This window comes from Bombina bombina, chromosome 1 (assembly GCF_027579735.1).
Source record: "Bombina bombina isolate aBomBom1 chromosome 1, aBomBom1.pri, whole genome shotgun sequence".
Lineage (NCBI taxonomy): Eukaryota > Metazoa > Chordata > Amphibia > Anura > Bombinatoridae > Bombina > Bombina bombina.
The window spans coordinates 1,338,823,439-1,338,845,546 of NC_069499.1; the positions used below are offsets into that span (position 1 = coordinate 1,338,823,439).

Genomic DNA, 22,108 nt, shown 5'->3' on the forward strand with positions numbered 1-22,108 from the left:
GAGGTGGCTTTGCCTCCTCCTGGTGGCCAGGTTCTGTATTCCCACAAGTAATGAATGAAGCTGTGGACTCTCCTCATACAGAAGGAAAGGGAATTATCTGGTAAGCATAATTTAGTTTTTTTTTAAATAAATTTAAAAAAAATAGCAAATTGGACACTAAACAGATTTGGACATAGAGGAGTTTGACCTGCTTCTGCATAAGCTAAATAAATGAATTGCTTAATCCAAGAAGCCAGAGCAACAAAATACTACTCCTGCAACTTGCTCATACCTGAAAAATTAAAACAAATCAGAGGGACAGGGACATTAAACCCAAAAAATGTCTTTCATTATTCAGATAGAGAATACAATTTTTAAAGTTTCCATTTATCTTCTAATATCAAATTTGCTTTTTTCTCATGTTGTTCTTTGTTGAAGGTATACCTAGGTAGGTAGCGTGCACATGCCTGAAGCACTACATGACCGGAAATAGTGCTGCCATCTAGTGCTCCTGCTAATTTATAACATTGTTGCAAATCTGCTGCCATATAGAGCTGCAGACATGTGCACACTCATAAACTTTGCTGCTTTTCAACAATGTATAACAAGAAAACAAAGAACATTTGATCACAGAAGTAAATTGGAAAGTTGTTTAAAATTGTATGTTCTATCTGAATCATAAAAGAAAAAAATTGGGTTTTATGTCCCTTTTAACCTCAAGAAATTTCAGAGCCCAGACAACATTGAATTTAGGAAGAAGTCTCTCTGAAGAATTCTTAAGATCAGTGCAAAGGGAAAGGAACTACAATTTCACTACTTATATTGTCAGAAGAAACAATCAAAACAAGTTCTCAAAACAACTTTATGGAAAATCACATAAGAAGGATCAGAAGAAAGTGCAGACATCTCAGACACTCTTCTAGCAATTGAAATAGCCAAAAGAAATAAAGCTTCCCAGGAAATAAGATTATCTACCTTATGCATAGGTACAAAAGAAGTAAACTGCAAAACATTTAGAACCAAATTACGATTCCAAGGAGGGGAGAGAGGTTTAATTACAGGCTTTATTCTAGATAATAATAAAAATAAAAAAAATGTTTTTATTCTAGATAATGCCTAAAACTAGCAATTTTCCTGTGAAAAAGAACAGAAAGGTCAGAAATTTGATTTCTAACCACTGATTGCGCCTAAACAGAAAAAAAGGGTTGCAAACGCATTGAGCTACTGATGGAAAGAAGCAGGATTTCAGGACAGACACATCTTCTGAAATATATTCTGCATGAATCCACCAACAATAAACACATTAGGATATACAGTGGATATAAAAAGTCTACACACCCCTGTTAAAATGTCAGGTTTCTGTGATGTAAAAAAATGAGACAAAGATAAATCATTTCAGAACTTTTCCACCTTTTAATGTGACCTATAAACTGTACAACTCAATTGAAAAACAAACTGAAATGTTTTAGGTAGAGGGAAGAAAATATATAAAAATAAAATATGCTTGCATAAGTGTGCACACCCTTAAACTAATACTTTGTTGAAGCACCTTTTGATTTTATTACAGCACTCAGTCTTTTGGGGTATGAGTCTATCAGCTTGGCAAGATTTGCCTACTCTTCTTTGCAAAAACACTCCAAATCTGTCAGATTGCGAGGGCATCTCCTGTGCACAGCCCTCTTCAGATCACCCCACAGATTTTCAATTGGATTCAGGTCTGGGCTCTGGCTGGGCCATTCCAAAACTTTAATCTTCTTCTGGTGAAGCCATTCCTTTGTTGATTTGGATGTATGCTTTGGGTCGTTGTCATGCTGAAAGATGAAGTTCCTCTTCATGTTCAGCTTTCTAGCAGAAGCCTGAAGGTTTTGTGCCAATATTGACTGGTATGTGGAACTGTTCATAATTCCCTCTAGCTTAACTAAGGCGCCAGTTCCAGCTGAAGAAAAACAGCCCCAAAGCATGATGCTGCCACCACCATGCTTCACTTTGGGTATGGTGTTCTTTTGGTGATGTGCAGTGTTGTTTTTGCGCCAAACATATCTTTTGGAATTATGGCCAAAAAGGTCAACCTTGGTTTCATCAGACCAGAACACCTTTTGTAACATGCTTTTGGGAGACTTCAGATGTGTGTTTTTTGCCTGGCTTGGATGTTTTTCTTCGTAAGAAAAGGCTTTTATCTTGCCACTCTACCCCATAGCCCAGACATATGAAGAATATGGGAGATTGTTGTCACATGTACTACACAGCCAGTACTTGCCAAATTTTCCTGCAGCTCCTTTAATATTGCTGTAGGCCTCTTGGTAGCCTCCCAGACCAGTTTTCTTCTCATCTTTTCATCAATTTTGGAGGGACATCCAGTTCTTGGTAATGTCATTGTTGTGCCATATGTTCTCCACTTGATGATGACTGTCTTAACTGTGTTCCATGGTATATCTAATGCCTTGGAAATTCTTTGTACCCTTCTCCTGACTGATACCTTTTTACAATGAGATCCCTCTGATGCTTTGGAAGCTCTCTGCTGACCATGGCTTTTGTGTAGGACGCGACTAAGAAAATGTCAGGAAAGACCTACTAGAATAGCTGAACTTTATTCAGGGTTAATCAGAGGCACTTTAAATTATAGCAGGTGTGTGATGACTCTTATTTAACATGGTTTTGAATGTGATTGCTTAATTCTGAACACGGCTACATCCCCAGTTATAAGAGAGTGTGCACACTTATGCAACCACATTATTTTATTTTTTTTTGTTTACTTCCCTCCACCTTAAAGATTTCAGTTTGTTTTTCAATTGAGTTGTGTAGTTTATAGGTCAAATTAAAGGTGGAAAAAGTTCTGAAATTATTTATCTTTGTCATTTTTCATCACAGAAACCTGCCATTTTAACCGGGGTGTGTAGACTTTTTATATCCACTGTATGTATGTGTATGTGTGTGTGTGTGTGTGTGTGTATGTATATATATATATATGTATGTATAGGTGTTTTTTATATATATATATATATATATATATATATATATATATATATATATATATATATATATATATATATTGGAAAATAGTGAGGAAAAGAGGGGGTATGGAAAAAAGGGGAAGGGGGCAAGGTAAACTAGGGAATAGTATGCTCTATGCCAGCACCGATCATTTAAACTACATAGAAAATATGAGCCCTCAAAGTGGATGGCAAACAGACTAGTGGGTCAGAGGAAAAGAGAGCCCCTCATCTATAGGCATAAAAAACACTAGTCATGAATATTCATACAAAAAAACATGTCTAGCTTTATTGATACAAAATAACATTAGTACGAGTAAAAATACTTAAAAATTCCTATAACCTCAAAATAGCATAAAACAACCTATCTACCAATGGCCATTGGTAATTATGATTAATTGTGCACATCGACCATATTTGTCAAATGAATGCAAAGGACAATCCAAAAAAACAGGAGTATCTGTGAGTACAGCATCTTTGCAAAAAGTATTGGTACACTGTCCAAGCTGTGTAATTGAGATGTGATATTCGCAATCAGTCTGCACAGAGTGTACGCCAAGCAAGATAGAGGTAAAGTTAAGTAGCGTAGTTAGTAAGATGGCAAGCAACTGTTCTCATCAATCAACGTTAAGTCATGCAGCAAGATAGCATAGTGAAACAGCTGGTATCGTGAGTCAGCGTCAAATCAGGCAGTGTTGTACAGCATATTAACAGTTCCCAGATATACAATGGATTACTTACTACAGGGTACTACCTCCTGAGGGTTAGCCCTCGTTCCAGGGACCCGTAATGTAAGTAAGTAAATTAGACTGATCTCACCCGTATCTTACGTATCTGGATACGGACATGACGGCATAAGATACAGGTGAGATCAGTCTAATTTACTTACATTACGGGTCCCTGGAGCGAGGGCTTACCCTCAGGAGGTAGTACCCTGTAGTAAGTAATCCATTGTATATCTGGGAACTGTTAATATGCTGTACAACACTGCATGATTTGACGCTGACTCACAATACCAGCTGTTTCACTATGCTATCTTGCTGCATGACTTAACGTTGATTGATGAGAACAGTTGCTTGCCACATTCTTGGTTTGGGACACAAATCTACTGGAACATTTACAAGTGGACTTGAATGAGTCGTTATCACAACTCGGGTTGTTCAATGAATTAATTACATTCTTGATGTGGGGAGACATTATTGTGTTTAAAAATATATATGGAATATAAAAGAATATGTGGCAAATTATACTATGTTAGGGTCTCTTCATTACACTACTTAGGCAAAGTGGTTTTCATTATTAGGAGATATAGTCTGTTGCTGGCTTTATAAGGGTTCTATTTTCTTTATTTAATCATTTCAATACATTAACACTTACCGTGCACTACACAGAAAGTGTATCCCTATATGGGGAACACGGTTATATTTCTGTGTATTAGACTTCCAATGTGATTATACTGGTGGTGCTGGTATATATATAATTTTATAAATGTGTGTGTGTATATATATATATATATATATATATATATATATATATATATATATATATAAAATCATGTAATTGGCAAGAGTCCATGAGCTAGTGACGTATGGGATATACAATCCTACCAGGAGGGGCATAGTTTCCCAAACCTCAAAATGCTTATAAATACACCCCTTACCACACCCACAATTCAGTTTTACAAACTTTGCCTCCTATGGAGGTGGTGAAGTAAGTTTGTGCTTGATTTTCTTCTGTGAGAAGCCCAATTCCTCTCGGAGTACAGTGTTTGTCTGAGGGATGTGAAGGGAGTATCACCTATTGATTTTATGGTTTTCCTTGCGGGAAATCTTTTCAAAGGTTCTCTGTTATCGGTCGTAGGGATTCATCTTCTACCTCCCTTTTCAGATCGACGATATACTATTATATACCATTACCTCTGCTGATACTTTTTTGTACTGGCATGGCTAACTGCTATCTGCTATATGTGGATGGGTGTCTTTTTAAATATATATATTTATATATGTATTTTACTTATATTTGCCATGTCTGTATATTTCCTTTTGTAGACTGTCAGTTTCAGTTTGGGAAGCATGTTTTAGGAAGTTATTTTTCTTACCTGAGGTATAGTCCTTTTTTTCAAATTGACTCTCTTTCTTTTAATTATGGGCGCAAAATTAGGCTTGTGAGGTTGCAAAATGCTGTTATGTATTGCATAATTGTTGGTGGAAGATTTTTTTTTGGCGCAAAGGTACGTCTTTGACGCAGGTTCGTCATTTCCCGCGTCTTAGTTGATGCCAGGTTTCCTCGCACGAGGTTGAGTCTTATGAAGCGAGTTGCGTCGTTTCCGGATGTTGGCGCCAAAAAAAGTCAACTTCCTTTTGCGTTGTGAATCATACTTGGCGCCAAAAAATTGAGTTTATTTTTTACACCACTTCCTATATGCCTCTTGCCTTCTATATGTTCAGAGGGCTTTGCTGTTTGCATTTTTTCCCATTCCAGAAACTGCCATATAAGGAAATTGTAAATTTTGCTTTAATGATGTTTTTTTCTTTTACATTTTGCAAGATGTCTCAATCTGATCCTGTCTCAGAAGCAACTGTTGTAACCCTGCTGCGTGATCACAGTTCTACCAAAGCTAAGTGTATCTATTGTAAGTTAGCTGAGATTATATCTCCAGCTGTAGTATGTAACAGTTGTCATAATAAGCTTTTGCACGCAGAAAACGTTTCCATCAGTACTAGTACAGTTTCTGTTGTTCCTTCAACATCTAATGTACATGATATCCCTGTTATGAAAAATTATATTGCTGATGTGATACAGAAGGCTTTGTCTGCTATTCTGCCTTCTAATAAACGTAAAAGGTCTTTTAAAACTTCTCATAAAATTGATGACATTTCTAATGACCGACAACATACTGAAATATCCTCCTGATGAGGATCTCTCTGAATTTCAGACTATCCTACCTCAGACGTTCCTTGTTAAAAGAAGTGTTGGTTACTTTGGTTATTGAGGAGTCTAGTCCTCTTGATATCAAAACTAGTAAACGTTTAAATTCTGTTAATAAACCTCCTGTGGTTTCTCCTGAGGTTTTTCCAGTTCCTGATGCTATTTCTGATGTGATTGCTAAGGAATGGATTAAGCCTGGTACTTCTTTCATTCCTCCTAGGTTTAAAAGGTTGTACCCTTTGCCAGCGGCTAGATTAGTGTTTTGGGGAAAAGTTCCCAAAGTTGATGGGGCTATTTCTACTCTTGCCAAACGTACTACTTTTGGAAGACAGTACTTCTTTTAAAGATCCTTTAGATGGGAAACTTGAATCTTTATCTAAGGAAAGCTTATTTACATTCTGGCTATATTCTCAGGCCTGCCATTTCTATGGCTGATGTTGCGACTGCATCAACCTTTTGGTTGGATAGCTTAGCGCAACAGGAAACAGATCCTGATTTGTCTAGCATTGTTAGTTTGCTTCAACATGCTAATCATTTTATCTGTGATGCTATTTTCTCCAACATAGGTGTGTCCGGTCCACGGCGTCATCCTTACTTGTGGGATATTCTCTTCCCCAACAGGAAATGGCAAAGAGCCCAGCAAAGCTGGTCACATGATCCCTCCTAGGCTCCGCCTTCCCCAGTCATTCTCTTTGCCGTTGTACAGGCAACATCTCCACGGAGATGGCTTAGAGTTTTTTAGTGTTTAACTGTAGTTTTTATTATTCAATCAAGAGTTTGTTATTTTAAAATAGTGCTGGTATGTACTATTTACTCTGAAACAGAAAAGAGATGAAGATTTCTGTTTGTAAGAGGAAAATGATTTTAGCAACCGTTACTAAAATCGATGGCTGTTCCACACAGGACTGTTGAGAGGAATTAACTTCAGTTGGGGGAACAGTGAGCAGACTTTTGCTGCTTGAGGTATGACACATTCTAACAAGACGATGTAATGCTGGAAGCTGTCATTTTCCCTATGGGATCCGGTAAGCCATTTTATTACAGACAGTAAATAAGGGCTTCACAAGGGCTTTTTAAGACTGTAGACATTTTCTGGGCTAAATCGATTTATATATAAACATATTTTATACTCCATAGCCTTGAGGAATTATTTTAATCTTGGGAATTTTGTAAAATAACCGGCAGGCACTGTATTGGACACCTTATTCTCTAGGGGCTTTCCCTAATCATAGGCAGAGTCTCATTTTCGCGCCTGTATTGCGCACTTGTTTTTGAGAAGCATGACATGCAGATGCATGTGTGAGGAGCTCTGATACATAGAAAAGACTTTCTGAAGGCGTCATTTGGTATCGTATTCCCCTTTGGGCTTGGTTGGGTCTCAGCAAAGCAGATACCAGGGACTGTAAAGGGGTTAAATATAAAAACGGCTCCGGTTCCGTTATTTTAAGGGTTAAAGCTTCCAAAATTGGTGTGCAATACTTTTAAGGCTTTAAGACACTGTGGTGAAATTTTGGTGAATTTTGAACAATTCCTTCATACTTTTTCGCAATTGCAGTAATAAAGTGTGTTCAGTTTAAAATTTAAAGTGACAGTAACGGTTTTATTTTAAAACGTTTTTTGTACTTTGTTATCAAGTTTATGCCTGTTTAACATGTCTGAACTGCCAGATAGACTGTGTTCTGAATGTGGGGAAGCCAAGGTCCCTTCTCATTTAAATAGATGTGATTTATGTGACACAAAATTTAGAGAAAATGATGCCCAAGATGATTCCTCAAGTGAGGGGAGTAAGCATGGTACTGCATCATCCCCTCCGTCTACACCAGTCTTGCCCACACAAGAGGCCCCTAGTACATCTAGCGCGCCAATACTCCTTACTATGCAACAATTAACGGCTGTAATGGATAATTCTATCAAAAACATTTTAGCCAAAATGCCCACTTATCAGCGAAAGCGCGACTGCTCTGTTTTAGAAAATACTGAAGAGCATGAGGACGCTGATGATATTGTTTCTGAAAGGCCCCTACACCAGTCTGAGGGGGCCAGGGAGGTTTTGTCTGAGGGAGAAATTTCAGATTCAGGGAAAATTTCTCAACAAGCTGAACCTGATGTGATTACATTTAAATTTAAGTTGGAACATCTCCGCGCTCTGCTTAAGGAGGTGTTATCCACTCTGGATGATTGTGAGAATTTGGTCATCCCAGAGAAACTATGTAAAATGGACAAGTTCCTAGAGGTCCCGGGGCCCCCCGAAGCTTTTCCTATACCCAAGCGGGTGGCGGACATTGTAAATAAAGAATGGGAAAGGCCCGGTATACCTTTCGTCCCTCCCCCCATATTTAAAAAATTGTTTCCTGTGGTCGACCCCAGAAAGGACTTATGGCAGACAGTCCCCAAGGTCGAGGGGGCGGTTTCTACTCTAAACAAACGCACCACTATACCCATAGAAGATAGTTGTGCTTTCAAAGATCCTATGGATAAAAAATTAGAAGGTTTGCTTAAAAAGATGTTTGTTCAGCAAGGTTACCTTCTACAACCAATTTCATGCATTGTCCCTGTCACTACAGCCGCGTGTTTCTGGTTCGATGAGCTAGAAAAGGCGATCACTAGTAATTCTCCTTCTTATGAGGAGATTATGGACAGAATCCGTGCTCTTAAATTGGCTAATTCTTTCACCCTAGACGCCACTTTGCAATTGGCTAGGTTAGCGGCGAAAAATTCTGGGTTTGCTATTGTGGCGCGCAGAGCGCTTTGGTTAAAATCTTGGTCAGCGGATGCGTCTTCCAAGAACAAATTGCTTAACATTCCTTTCAAGGGGAAAACGCTGTTTGGCCCTGACTTGAAAGAGATTATCTCTGATATCACTGGGGGCAAGGGCCACGCCCTTCCTCAGGATAGGTCTTTCAAGGCCAAAAATAAACCTAATTTTCGTCCCTTTCGTAGAAACGGACCAGCCCCAAGTGCTACGTCCTCTAAGCAAGAGGGTAATACTTCTCAAGCCAAGCCAGCCTGGAGACCAATGCAAGGCTGGAACAAGGGAAAGCAGGCCAAGAAACCTGCTACCAAGACAGCATGAGATGTTGGCCCCCGATCCGGGACCGGATCTGGTGGGGGGGCAGACTCTCTCTCTTCGCTCAGGCTTGGGCAAGAGATGTTCTGGATCCTTGGGCGCTAGAAATAGTCTCCCAAGGTTATCTTCTGGAATTCAAGATGCTTCCCCCAAGGGGGAGGTTCCACAGGTCTCAATTGTCTTCAGACCACATAAAAAAACAGGCATTCTTACATTGTGTAGAAGACCTGTTAAAAATGGGAGTGATTCATCCTGTTCCATTAGGAGAACAAGGGATGGGGTTCTACTCCAATCTGTTCGTAGTTCCCAAAAAAGAGGGAACGTTCAGACCAATCTTAGATCTCAAGATCCTAAACAAGTTTCTCAAGGTTCCATCGTTCAAAATGGAAACCATTCGAACAATTCTTCCTTCCATCCAGGAAGGTCAATTCATGACCACGGTGGATTTAAAGGATGCGTATCTACATATTCCTATCCACAAGGAACATCATCGGTTCCTAAGGTTCGCATTCCTGGACAAGCATTACCAGTTCGTGGCACTTCCGTTCGGATTAGCCACTGCTCCAAGGATTTTCACAAAGGTACTAGGGTCCCTTCTAGCGGTGCTAAGACCAAGGGGCATTGCAGTAGTACCTTACTTGGACGACATTCTGATTCAAGCGTCGTCCCTTCCTCTAGCAAAGGCTCACACGGACATTGTCCTGGCCTTTCTCAGATCTCACGGATGGAAAGTGAACGTAGAAAAGAGTTCTCTATCTCCGTCAACGAGGGTTCCCTTCTTGGGAACAATAATAGACTCCTTAGAAATGAGGATTTTTCTGACAGAGGCCAGAAAAACAAAACTTCTAAACTCTTGTCAAATACTTCATTCCGTTCCTCTTCCTTCCATAGCGCAGTGCATGGAAGTAATAGGTTTGATGGTAGCGGCAATGGACATAGTTCCTTTTGCGCGCATTCATCTAAGACCATTACAACTGTGCATGCTCAGTCAGTGGAATGGGGACTATACAGACTTGTCTCCGACGATACAAGTAAATCAGAGGACCAGAGATTCACTCCGTTGGTGGCTGTCCCTGGACAACCTGTCACAGGGGATGAGCTTCCGCAGACCAGAGTGGGTCATTGTCACGACCGACGCCAGTCTGATGGGCTGGGGCGCGGTCTGGGGACCCCTGAAAGCTCAGGGTCTTTGGTCTCGGGAAGAATCTCTTCTACCGATAAATATTCTGGAACTGAGAGCGATACTCAATGCTCTCAAGGCTTGGCCTCAGCTAGCAAAGGCCAAGTTCATACGGTTTCAATCAGACAACATGACGACTGTTGCGTACATCAACCATCAGGGGGGAACAAGGAGTTCCCTGGCGATGGAAGAAGTGACCAAAATCATTCAATGGGCGGAGACTCACTCCTGCCACTTGTCTGCAATCCACATCCCAGGAGTGGAAAATTGGGAAGCGGATTTTCTGAGTCGTCAGACATTACATCCGGGGGAGTGGGAACTCCATCCGGAAATCTTTGCCCACATTACTCAACTGTGGGGCATTCCAGACATGGATCTGATGGCCTCTCGTCAGAACTTCAAGGTTCCTTGTTACGGGTCCAGATCCAGGGATCCCAAGGCGACTCTAGTAGATGCACTAGTAGCACCTTGGACCTTCAAACTAGCTTATGTATTCCCGCCGTTTCCTCTCATCCCCAGGCTGGTAGCCAGGATCAATCAGGAGAGGGCATCAGTGATCTTGATAGCTCCTGCGTGGCCACGCAGGACTTGGTATGCAGACCTGGTGAATATGTCATCGGCTCCACCATGGAAGCTACCTTTGAGACGAGACCTTCTTGTTCAAGGTCCGTTCGAACATCCGAATCTGGTCTCACTCCAACTGACTGCTTGGAGATTGAACGCTTGATCTTATCAAAGCGAGGGTTCTCAGATTCTGTTATTGATACTCTTGTTCAGGCCAGAAAGCCTGTAACTAGAAAAATTTACCACAAAATATGGAAAAAATATATCTGTTGGTGTGAATCTAAAGGATTCCCTTGGGACAAGGTAAAAATTCCTAAGATTCTATCCTTTCTTCAAGAAGGATTGGAGAAAGGATTATCTGCAAGTTCCTTGAAGGGACAGATTTCTGCCTTGTCTGTGTTACTTCACAAAAAGCTGGCAGCTGTGCCAGATGTTCAAGCCTTTGTTCAGGCTCTGGTTAGAATCAAGCCTGTTTACAAACCTTTGACTCCTCCCTGGAGTCTCAATTTAGTTCTTTCAGTTCTTCAGGGGGTTCCGTTTGAACCCTTACATTCCGTTGATATTAAGTTATTATCTTGGAAAGTTTTGTTTTTGGTTGCAATTTCTTCTGCTAGAAGAGTTTCAGAATTATCTGCTCTGCAGTGTTCTCCTCCTTATCTGGTGTTCCATGCAGATAAGGTGGTTTTACGTACTAAACCTGGTTTTCTTCCGAAAGTTGTTTCTAACAAAAACATTAACCAGGAGATAGTCGTGCCTTCTTTGTGTCCGAATCCAGTTTCAAAGAAGGAACGTTTGTTGCACAATTTGGATGTTGTTCGCGCTCTAAAATTCTATTTAGATGCTACAAAGGATTTTAGACAAACATCTTCCTTGTTTGTTGTTTATTCTGGTAAAAGGAGAGGTCAAAAAGCAACTTCTACCTCTCTCTCTTTTTGGATTAAAAGCATCATCAGATTGGCTTATGAGACTGCCGGACGGCAGCCTCCTGAAAGAATCACAGCTCATTCCACTAGGGCTGTGGCTTCCACATGGGCCTTCAAGAACGAGGCTTCTGTTGATCAGATATGTAAGGCAGCGACTTGGTCTTCACTGCACACTTTTACCAAATTTTACAAGTTTGATACTTTTGCTTCTTCTGAGGCTATTTTTGGGAGAAAGGTTTTGCAAGCCGTGGTGCCTTCCATTTAGGTGACCTGATTTGCTCCCTCCCTTCATCCGTGTCCTAAAGCTTTGGTATTGGTTCCCACAAGTAAGGATGACGCCGTGGACCGGACACACCTATGTTGGAGAAAACAGAATTTATGTTTACCTGATAAATTACTTTCTCCAACGGTGTGTCCGGCCCACGGCCCGCCCTGGTTTTTTAATCAGGTCTGATAATTTATTTTCTTTAACTACAGTCACCACGGTATCATATGATTTCTCCTATGCAAATATTCCTCCTTTACGTCGGTCGAATGACTGGGGAAGGCGGAGCCTAGGAGGGATCATGTGACCAGCTTTGCTGGGCTCTTTGCCATTTCCTGTTGGGGAAGAGAATATCCCACAAGTAAGGATGACGCCGTGGACCGGACACACCGTTGGAGAAAGTAATTTATCAGGTAAACATAAATTCTGTTTTTTATATCAAAATTTGTTAAATCTATGTCTTCAGCTATTTTAGCTAGAAGAGCTTTATGACTCAAATCTTGGAATGCTGACATGGTATCCAAGTCTATATTACTATCTTTCTTTCCAAGGTAACAATTTATTTGGTTCTCAGTTGGATTCAATTATTTCAACTATCGCTGGGGGGAAGGGAGTTTTTTTTCCTCAGGATAAAAGACCTAAGGGTAAATCTAAAGCTTCTAATAGTTTTCGGTCTTTGTCAAAATATGCAACAGAAAAACAATCCTTCCCCTAAAGACTGCTTCCAATTGGAAACCTTCAAGTTGGAATAAATCCAAGCCTTTTAAGAAACCAAAGTCAGCCCCCAAGTCTGCATGAAGGTGCAGCCCTCGATCCAGTTCAGCTGGTGGGGGGCAGATTAAAATTATTCCAAGACATTTGGGCAGATTCTGTTCAAAATCAGTGGATTCAGAGTATTGTCTCTCAAGGGTATCGAATAGGATTCAGAGTAAGACCTCCTGTGAAGATTCTTTCTCACACGTTCCAACAAATCCGGTTAAGGCTCAGGCTTTTCCGTTTCAGATCTAGAGCTTTGTGTTTCAGATCTAGAGCTTTCAGGGTTAATTCCATTTTCAGGGGTAATAATTCCAGTTCCGATTCAGGAACAGGGTCTGGGGTTTTATTCAAATCTATTCATTGTCCCAAAGAAAGAAAATTAATTCAGGGCAATTCTGGAGCTGAAGTTTTTGAATCGTTTTGTAAGAGTTCCAACTTTCAAGATGGTGACTATGAGGACTATTTTGCCTTTTGTTCAGCAAGGTCATTATATGTCCACGATAGACTTACAGGATGCATATCTTCACATTCCGATTCATCCAGACCATTATCGGTTTCTGAGATTCTTTTTTGTAGACAAGCATTACTAATTTTTCGCTCTTAATTTGGCTTAGCAACAGTTTCAAGAATCTTTTCGAAGCCTCTCTGTGCCCTTCTATCTGTAATCGGAGAACAGGGTATTGCTGTGTTTCCTTATTTGGATATCTTGGTACTAGCTCAGTCTTTAGTTGATTTGTGTGAGATTTGGCTAAATGTAGTGTTTCTTCAAAGACATGGTTGGAGGATCAATTTACCAAAGAGTTTCTTGATTCCTCAGACAAGGGTCACCTTTGTAGGTTTCCAGATAGATTCAGTGTCCATGGACTCCATGTACGAAGCAGCGAAAGCTGCTCCGGAGCCTTTGCGGGGCAGGTTCGCATATGCAAGCCTGCTTTCCGCAATGTAAGAAGCAGCGGTCATTAGACCGCTGCTTCCTACACCCTACACCACCTCTTAGGTGGCGAGGCAAAATTACAGAGAGCACGCTCGCTCTTGATGATTGGCAGCCCCTTCAGTTGCGTGATTGGTTGCGCGATTGAAGGGGCGGGCATTACACACTCAATTGTAGCGAAGGCGGGTGGACAGCTTCGCGAGTTGAGAAGCTGTTCGCCCGCCATTTAGTACATGGAGCCCCATGACTCTGTCCCTAACAGACAAGAGACAAATGAAATTTGTTTCAGCTTGTCGAAACCTTCAGTCTCAATCATTCCCTTCAGTGAATATGTGCATGGAAGTTTTAGGTCTCATGACTGCAGCATCGGACGCGATCCCCTTTGCTCGTTTTCATATGAGACCTCTACAGTTTTGTATGCTGAATCAATGGTGCAGGGATTATACTTGGATATCACAATTGATATACTTAAATCCCAACAGTCTCTCTGACTTTGTGGTTAGACCATCGTATAGTTCAAGGGGCTTCTTTTGTTCGTCTTACCTGGAATGTGATTACAACAGATGCAAGTATTTCAGGTTGGGGCGCTGTCTGGGGATCTCTGACAGCACAAGGGGTTTGGAAACCTCAGGAGGTGAGGTTACCAATCAATACTTTAGAACTCTGTGCTATTTTCAGGGCTCTTCAGGTTTGGCCTCTGTTAAAGAGAGAACCATTCATTTGTTTTCAGACGATATAACTGTGACATATGTAAATTTTCAGGGTGGGACTCCCAGTCCCCTAGTCATAAAAGAAGTATTTTCTTGGGCAGAATCCAGCTCTTGTCTAGTTTCGGCAGTGCATATCCCAGGTGTAGACAATTGGGAAGCGGATTATCTCAGCCGTCAGACCTTACATCCGGGGGAGTAGTCTCTCCATCCAGATGTATTTTGTCAGATTGTACAGATGTGGGGTCTTCCAGAAATGTATCTGATGGCTTCTCATCTAAATAAGAAACTTCCCAGGTACCTATCCAGGTCCAGGGATCCTCAGGCAGAGATGGTGGATGCTTTAGCAGTTCCTTGGTTTTACCATCCAGCTTATATCTTTCCGCCTCTAGTTCTTCTTCCGAGAGTGATCTCCAAGATCATTATGGAACAATCGTATGTGTTTCTCATAACACCAGCGTGGCCTCACAGGTTTTGGTATGCGGATCTTGATCGAATGTCTAGTTTCCAGCCTTGGCCGCTTCCTCTAAGACCTGACCTTCTGTCTCAAGGGCCGTTTTTTCCATCAGGATCTCAAATTGTTAAATTTGAAGGTATGGAAATTGAACGCTTAGTAAAGATGTTTCTCTGACGCAGTGATTAATACTATGCTACAGGCTCGTAAGTCTGTTTCATGGAAGATTTATTATCGAGTCTGGAAGACTTATATTTCATGGTGTTCCTCTCATAAATTTTCCTGGCATTCTTTTAGAATTCCTAGAATTTTAGAGTTTCTTCAGGATGGTTTGGATAAAGGTTTGTCTGCAAGTACTTTGAAGGGAGAAATTTCTGCTCTTTCTGTTTTATTTCATAGAAAGATTGCTAAGCTTCCTGATATTCACTGTTTTGTTCAGGCTTTGGTTCGTATGAAGCCTGTTGTTAAATCAATCTCTCTTCCTTGGAGTCTTAATTTGGTTTTGAAGACTTTGCAGACTCCTCCTTTTGAGCCTATGCATTCTTTGGGTATTAAACTACTTTCTTGGAAAGTGTTTTCTTTTGACTATCTCTACAGCTAGAAGAGTTTCCGAATTGTCTGCACACTCTTGTGAGTCTCCTTTTCTGATTTTTCATCAGGATAAGGCTGTTTTGCGGACTTCATTTAAATTTCTTCCTAAGGTTGTGAATTCTAACAACATTAGTAGGGAAATTGTTGTTCCTTCCTTGTGTCCTAATCCCAATTATACTCTTGAAAGATCTTTACATTCTTTGGATGTTGTAAGAGCTTTGAAATATTATGTTGAAGCTACTAAAGATTTCAGAAAGACTTCTAGTCTATTTGTTGTCTTCTCTGGTTCCAGAAAAGGTCAGAAAGCCTCTGCCATTTCTTTTGGCATCTTGGTTAAAGCTTTTGATTCATAAAGCTTTTTTGGAAGCGGGACAGTCTCTGCCTCAGAGGATCACAGCTCATTCTACTAGATCAGTCTCCACTTATTTGGCTTTTAAGAATGAAGCTTTAGTTGATCAGATTTGCAAAGCAGCAACTTGGTCTTCTTTGCATACATTTACTAAATTTTTCCATTTTGTTGTATTTGCTTCTTCTGAAGCAGATTTTAGTAGAAAAGTTCTTCAGGCAGCTGTTTATTTTCTTTCTTTAAATTTATGAGAAAAACTTATTTTTGTGGATTACATTTTTTTTTCAGCGGAAAATGGCTGTTTTTATTTTATCCCTCCCTTAATAGTGACTCTTCTGTGGACTTCCACATCTTGGGTATTTCTATCCCATACGTCACTAGCTCATGGACTCTTGCCACTTACATGAAAGAAAACATAATTTATGTAAGAACTTACCTGATAAATTCATTTCTTTCATATTGGCAAGAGTCCATGAGACCCTCCCTTTTTCTGGTGATTATGATTTTTTTTGTATAAAAGCACAATTGATTTTCCAGTTCCTCTTCTTTTTTTGTATGCTTTTTTACTCCTTTTTCTATCACCCCACTACTTGGCTATTCGTTAAACTGAATTCTGGGTGTAATGAGGGGGTGTAGTTATAGGCATTTTGAGGTTTGGGAAACTTTGCCCCTCCTGGTAGGATTGTATATCCCATACGTCACTAGCTCATGGACACTTGCCAATATGAAAGAAATGAATTTGTCAGGTAAGTTCACACACACACACACACACACATATATATATATATATATATATATATATATATATATATATATATATATATATATATATATATATATATATATATATCCTCTAAGCGTTTAATGCCTAGACTGATTGAGGTTCTCAAGGTTTCTTGAGGACTAAAATTGATATTGCAATACAAGTATTTAATGATGGTTCTTTCTAGGCTGTCGAAGGATTGCTGGATGCCACTAGTGGAGCGGATGCAGACCTCCTACTCCGTTACAGGGAATGTCACCTTCTTGTACTAAAAGCACTACAAGACAGTAGGGCCTATGGCTCTCCTTGGTGTAACAAACAGATCACAAGGTTAGTAACATCTTCAAAATACTTGGGGCGCAATACATGCAAGTCTGGAAAAATGTACAAGTAGCCATTTGCAGCACATTGGAGTATGTGTAGCACCACATCTAGGTTTTTTTGGTGTAAAGAAACTGTTCTCTATCTTTCTTTCTTTTTTTTCTTTTTTTTTTTATGACACAAGTCCACAGATCTTAATTACTAATGGGATATTCACCTCCTGGTCAGCAGGAGGCGATAAAGAGCACCACAGCAAAGCTGTTAAATAGCTCCTCCCTTCCCTCCCACTCCAGTCATTCTCTTTCCCTACGTTAGTGATAGGAAGTGGTAAAGTGAGGCGTTGGATTAGATTCTTCAATCAAGAGTTTATTATTTTTAAAGTAGTACAAGATTGTGCTGCTTTGTTCTAGGTTGTAGCCGTAGTCCATATCAGTCTCTTCAGTAGGGCAGTGGTGGCTTTAGTGCAATTGGAACTTGTGGGACATAATTTTCACTGCACCTCCCATAAATGTATGCTGCCTTAATCCTGATAGCCTAAGTAAGATTACTCAGGCTTTATCCTTTTTCCACAGGGCTATGTGAGGTGGAGGACCTCTCAATCCTGGTGAGCTGCCCTGTTGTTGTGCAGTTTTTAAAGGTAAGTGCTGACTTTTTTGTTCTGAAGGAGATCTCAGAGGAAGTGAAGCACTTTATTGGCACAACTCCTATATAGATAAAGGGAGGGGATCCTGTGACAGCATGTTGTAAGCTGGCACTGGGTCTAGAAGGTGGCTTTTCTCTGGGGGCTTTAATCACTTGGGCCGAGCTAGATAAAAAGGACTTAGGAGAGGTGATTGTTTGAGTCACATATAGGGGAGTACTACCTAACATGCGGTATCACAATTTGCCCCCAGGTTTGCACAGAAAGGTTCAGTTAGCTCCCGGCGGCCTATCTCTTAACATAACAATGGCGACCGGGAGATCGTTTGTTGTAACGCCCACGACGGGCGGGGCTATGTTTGCTGCCGATTTGAGCTGTGCAATCTTCTATCTCTAGGCTCTAAAATAATGGGACCTGGAGATTGAGTTTTATCACGCCCACGAGGGGCGAGCTATGTTTGAGACTGAGTTAGGCTGCGCACTCTACATCAATTCCGATCTCTGAAGGTAGAGCTATTATTTAATTCTAGCGCAATCCTTAGTGCTTTCATATATGTGGGTCCGGACAGCGCTACAGCTGCGCAGGTTTTCCTTTTTCAATCAGGCTTGGGTTTGTGATCATGATCCCTGGGGGGTGTACATTGTGTCCTTTCCTCCCAGGGGCAGGTTCCTGCTTTAAGGTTATCGGCAGTCCAGACAAAGGGAGAGGCGCTCTTACACTATGTACGGATCCTCTCCGACCTGGGATTGACAGTTCATGGTCAAAGGCAGGAATGAGGTCAGGGATGCTATTCCTATCTGTTCGTGGTTCCCAAAAGGGAGGGAATCTTCAGACCTATTTTAGAATCCACACAGGGTTCTCAGATGGCCGTATTTCAAGATGGAAACAGTTTCCATTCTTTCTTTGGTCCAAGAGGGTCAATTTAGACCACGGGGGATTTGAAGGATGCATGCTAAATGCATGTTCCCATCAACAAGAACTATCTCAAATTTCTAAGGTTTGCTTTTTCCAGACAAACATTCCAACTCGTGACTTTTTCCGGCCTGGCCACAGTTTTCAGAATTTTCTTGAGGGTTCTGGGATCACTGTTGGTGCGGAACATTTCAGTGGCAACATTCTGGTTCAGACGCCTTCCTTTCAATGAGCAGGATTACGCACAAATTTTCCTGCGGTCTCCTGGATGGAAGGTTACTTTGGAAAAGACTTACTTAGTTCCAACTACAAGGGTAGTTTTCTTGGAGAACTATATTAGTCTCCTCATCAATGAAGCTGACAGTTGTCAGGAATTCAAGAATTTTTCGATTCTTGCCTAGCACGTCCGTCACATCAGTGGCTCAATGCTGGGAGGTAATTGGGGATGGTAGCGGCAATGAACTTCCAGTTGGCTGTTCCACCTCAGTTCTCAGCAGTTAAGAATACTTTGCTGGTTTTCTCTGGATCTTTTCTCCCAGGGAACCTGCTTTCAAAGAAGTTCTTGGTGAATGTGACAAGATGGCCAGCCTTTGGGCTGGGGAACTGTTTGGGGCCCTCTAAGAGCAGGGAACATGGACTCGTGGAGTAATCTTTCAATCCTCTCCTAGCCTGGCCTCAGTTGGCTTCGGCCGGGTTTATCAGGTTTAAGTTAGATCTTACTCCATCCGTGGGGCACTTGCAATTTTCTTGGCTATGACAGAAGTAGCCAAGATAGTTCAGTGGGCTTAGACCCACAATTAATGTCTGTCGACGACCCACTTCCCAAAAAGGACTTCTGAGAGGTGGTCTTCATAAGTGATGATAAAGGATAATGTGATTTATCAGCGCTAAGATATACCTTAAGCTGTGAGTCACAGAAGGGGTCTAACCAATCCCCTCAAAAATGTATACTAAAAAAGGTGGTAGTGATCACAGCGCCAAAAAAGGCTAAAAAGGTAATTACACACAAGTATGATAGATTTTAAAAATATATTTATTTGGTGTAAAACAATGGAGGTTAAAATCTCCTAGGAAGATTTTAAAACAGATAAAATAAACTAGTAATCTCTAGAAATATTAGCTGCGTTAGCAACAATGTTACCATAACATAACATAAAGTAACTCAAAATGATATTGGAAATAATAATGTAAAACTCACATTAGTTTTATTAGACCCTTTCCCAAAGCATATGGATAGGAGTGGGGTATAATTAACCTCCCGTAAAACACGGTGGGAATAACTAAAAGTGCAGAGCTTGATGGTACTATTCTTTAGGCTACGAGACTGATAAATAGGGTGCTAAAAATGGGAGCACGGTATATATCAGTGGAGCTATGGATCCATAACAGTGTAGCAGCCGCAGTTAGGATTCAAAAGAGGGAGTGCTTGACAAACGCCGCACTCGATTTAGAATCTTTAACACTAACCTCTTGTTACAAGGGTAGCTGCGGTACCAAAAGGAAATATATACATAACATAAATACGTAATTATGTATCACAAGCTGGTAAATATATACTGAAGAAAAATCCAAAACAATGGTGTCAACAATCTGTGCAACACTTAAATTAGAATACAAGTGCAACAAATTCTGTGCAAATGTAAAAATCAATACATACAATTAAAAATCAATACATACAATAAAATTCCAAAAAATGACAGTGTCAATCCTAAAAAGCAAATATGTGAAACAATGAGTGGGTGACAAGTAGTAAGTGTAAAATTGGGTAAAAAGAACAATATCACATAAAAAATCACATGAAAAGTCGTGCGTGAACGCTAAAAACTGTGCGTGAACGCTAAAAAACTTAAAATGAATTCCTGACTTGTTAAAAAATGTGTATATAACGATCCGAAAAGCGTTCGTGGTGGTATAAAGTTAGTGAAAAAAAGGAAAAAATCCCTTAAAAATAGAAAGTACAAAAAGCCAATGTCAACTTATCCAACAAGGTGATTATAAGTACAATCTTATTCCCTGTGAGAAAACTTGTTACAATTGCTGGTGAAGGATCGTCCAAAGGAATCCTTTTGGGGATCTCAGCTGGGTCTGTTAGGTATCGATGTGCCCTAAAAACAAAGATACAACATAGTGTAGCCGAATTTCCAAAAAAAGAATAATCAAAAAGATGCTTACCAATGCTGTCTACGCGTTTCGGTCCATACAAGACCTTTTTCAAGACTGATTCATTGGTAAGCTAAGCATCTTTATATAGGCCTACTGATTATTTAACCGGAAATGGCTGAATTTACTTCCGGTTTTCGATATTACTATAAAATGTCTTATAAGTTTTTGTTTAGATTTGAAGTTTCTGTAAATTTTAGGTACTATTAGTGGCTATCTTACAATTGGTAGATATTTGTATGTAATAATAACCTTAATCAGCGGTGTTTGATTTCATTGACATCGATATTCTGATGTCACTTCCGGTTAATCATACCGGATGTCAACAAGCCGGCATTACTTTGCTAAGGTAAAACTGGCATTACGTTGCTGACGGCATTACGTTGCTAAGGTCAAACTCGATGTCACTTCCATTTATTAAGGATAGTATCTTAAAGTTACTCCTTTATTATATTTTATTCAAAAGCTTAGTTTAATGACATCGTTATGTCACTTCCGGTTAATGATACCGGATGTAAACAAACCCGGCAATACTTCCGGTTATTCATTACTAAGAGCTAACCCGGTGACACATCAATTGCTATTTCAGTTATTAGGGATGGCTTCTCAAAGTTACTCTATCTTGTGTTCTGTGCAGAGACCAATAACATCGCAATCATAAAAACCTGTCTTCACAAAAAGGACCCAAAGGACTAATTTATATAAAAATTCGTTTGGGAAATTTAAGCCTAAAAACTATAAAAAGTATATTTTTTATAAAAAATGTAAAATTGTGAAAGATCCTTAAAAAAGTGGTTTAAAAGAAGTCTTTAAAAAATACAAATATATTATATATAATATGTAGTCATACATATAGAAACCAAACTAATGATCAAGGGATTGGTTCATATCTCAGATAGTTGTTACTCCTTGGAGAACATCAATTCTGATCTATGGCTAAGCTTAGTATAGCACATAGAGACATATAACTCCACTGTTTGTTGCCCTAGTTTCTGAGATTGAATTTCAAGAGTTTCAAAATGGCTAAATGATTAAATTCTATATCTATGTGCATTTTACCTTAAATCCTACAAGAGTAACGTTGTTCTTAATGGGATTAAGTACTAAACTAATCTTTGGAGGTTCATAAATTGGTAATCGGATCATGATTCTATAGGTTGTATCATATTTTTCGGGATGTGTATATTAATAGAGGCCAATGTACATTTAGTGCTCTCTTAACCTGTCTCTAAGGCTCCTCTTGACATCTGATGAGGTCCTTGATCTTAAATTCAACGCAAACAGGAGAAGAATTTAAGATCAAGGACCTCATCAGATGTCAAGATACAGGCATCATCTATCTTATAGAATGTACCTGTGGCCTTCAGTACATCGGCCAGACTTCGAGGAGCCTTAGAGACAGGTTAAGAGAGCACATTCGGCTAATAGAAAAAAAGGATAAAGACACAATCCTTTATAAACATTTTGCCACTAAACATAATGGCAAAATACAAGAGATGAAATTTATGGGCATACAAAAAGTTATAAGAAATTGGAGAGGAGGGGATTTTGAAAAGACCCTCCTTAAAGCTGAATCCAAATGGATCTTTTTAATGGATTGCCTTCATCCGAAAGGTCTGAATAATAGAGAG

General features: G+C 40.0%; 1 protein-coding gene across 1 annotated transcript in view; it reads left to right on the plus strand.

Annotated features, from left to right (window-relative positions):
• CNOT1 (CCR4-NOT transcription complex subunit 1) overlaps positions 1-22,108 on the plus strand; it is a gene marked incomplete in the record, with an annotated part of 753,971 nt that overhangs the window by 542,550 nt on the left and 189,313 nt on the right. The window contains 1 exon segment of the mRNA XM_053702424.1: positions 16,632-16,774. Coding sequence (XP_053558399.1) covers positions 16,632-16,774 — 143 coding nt within the window.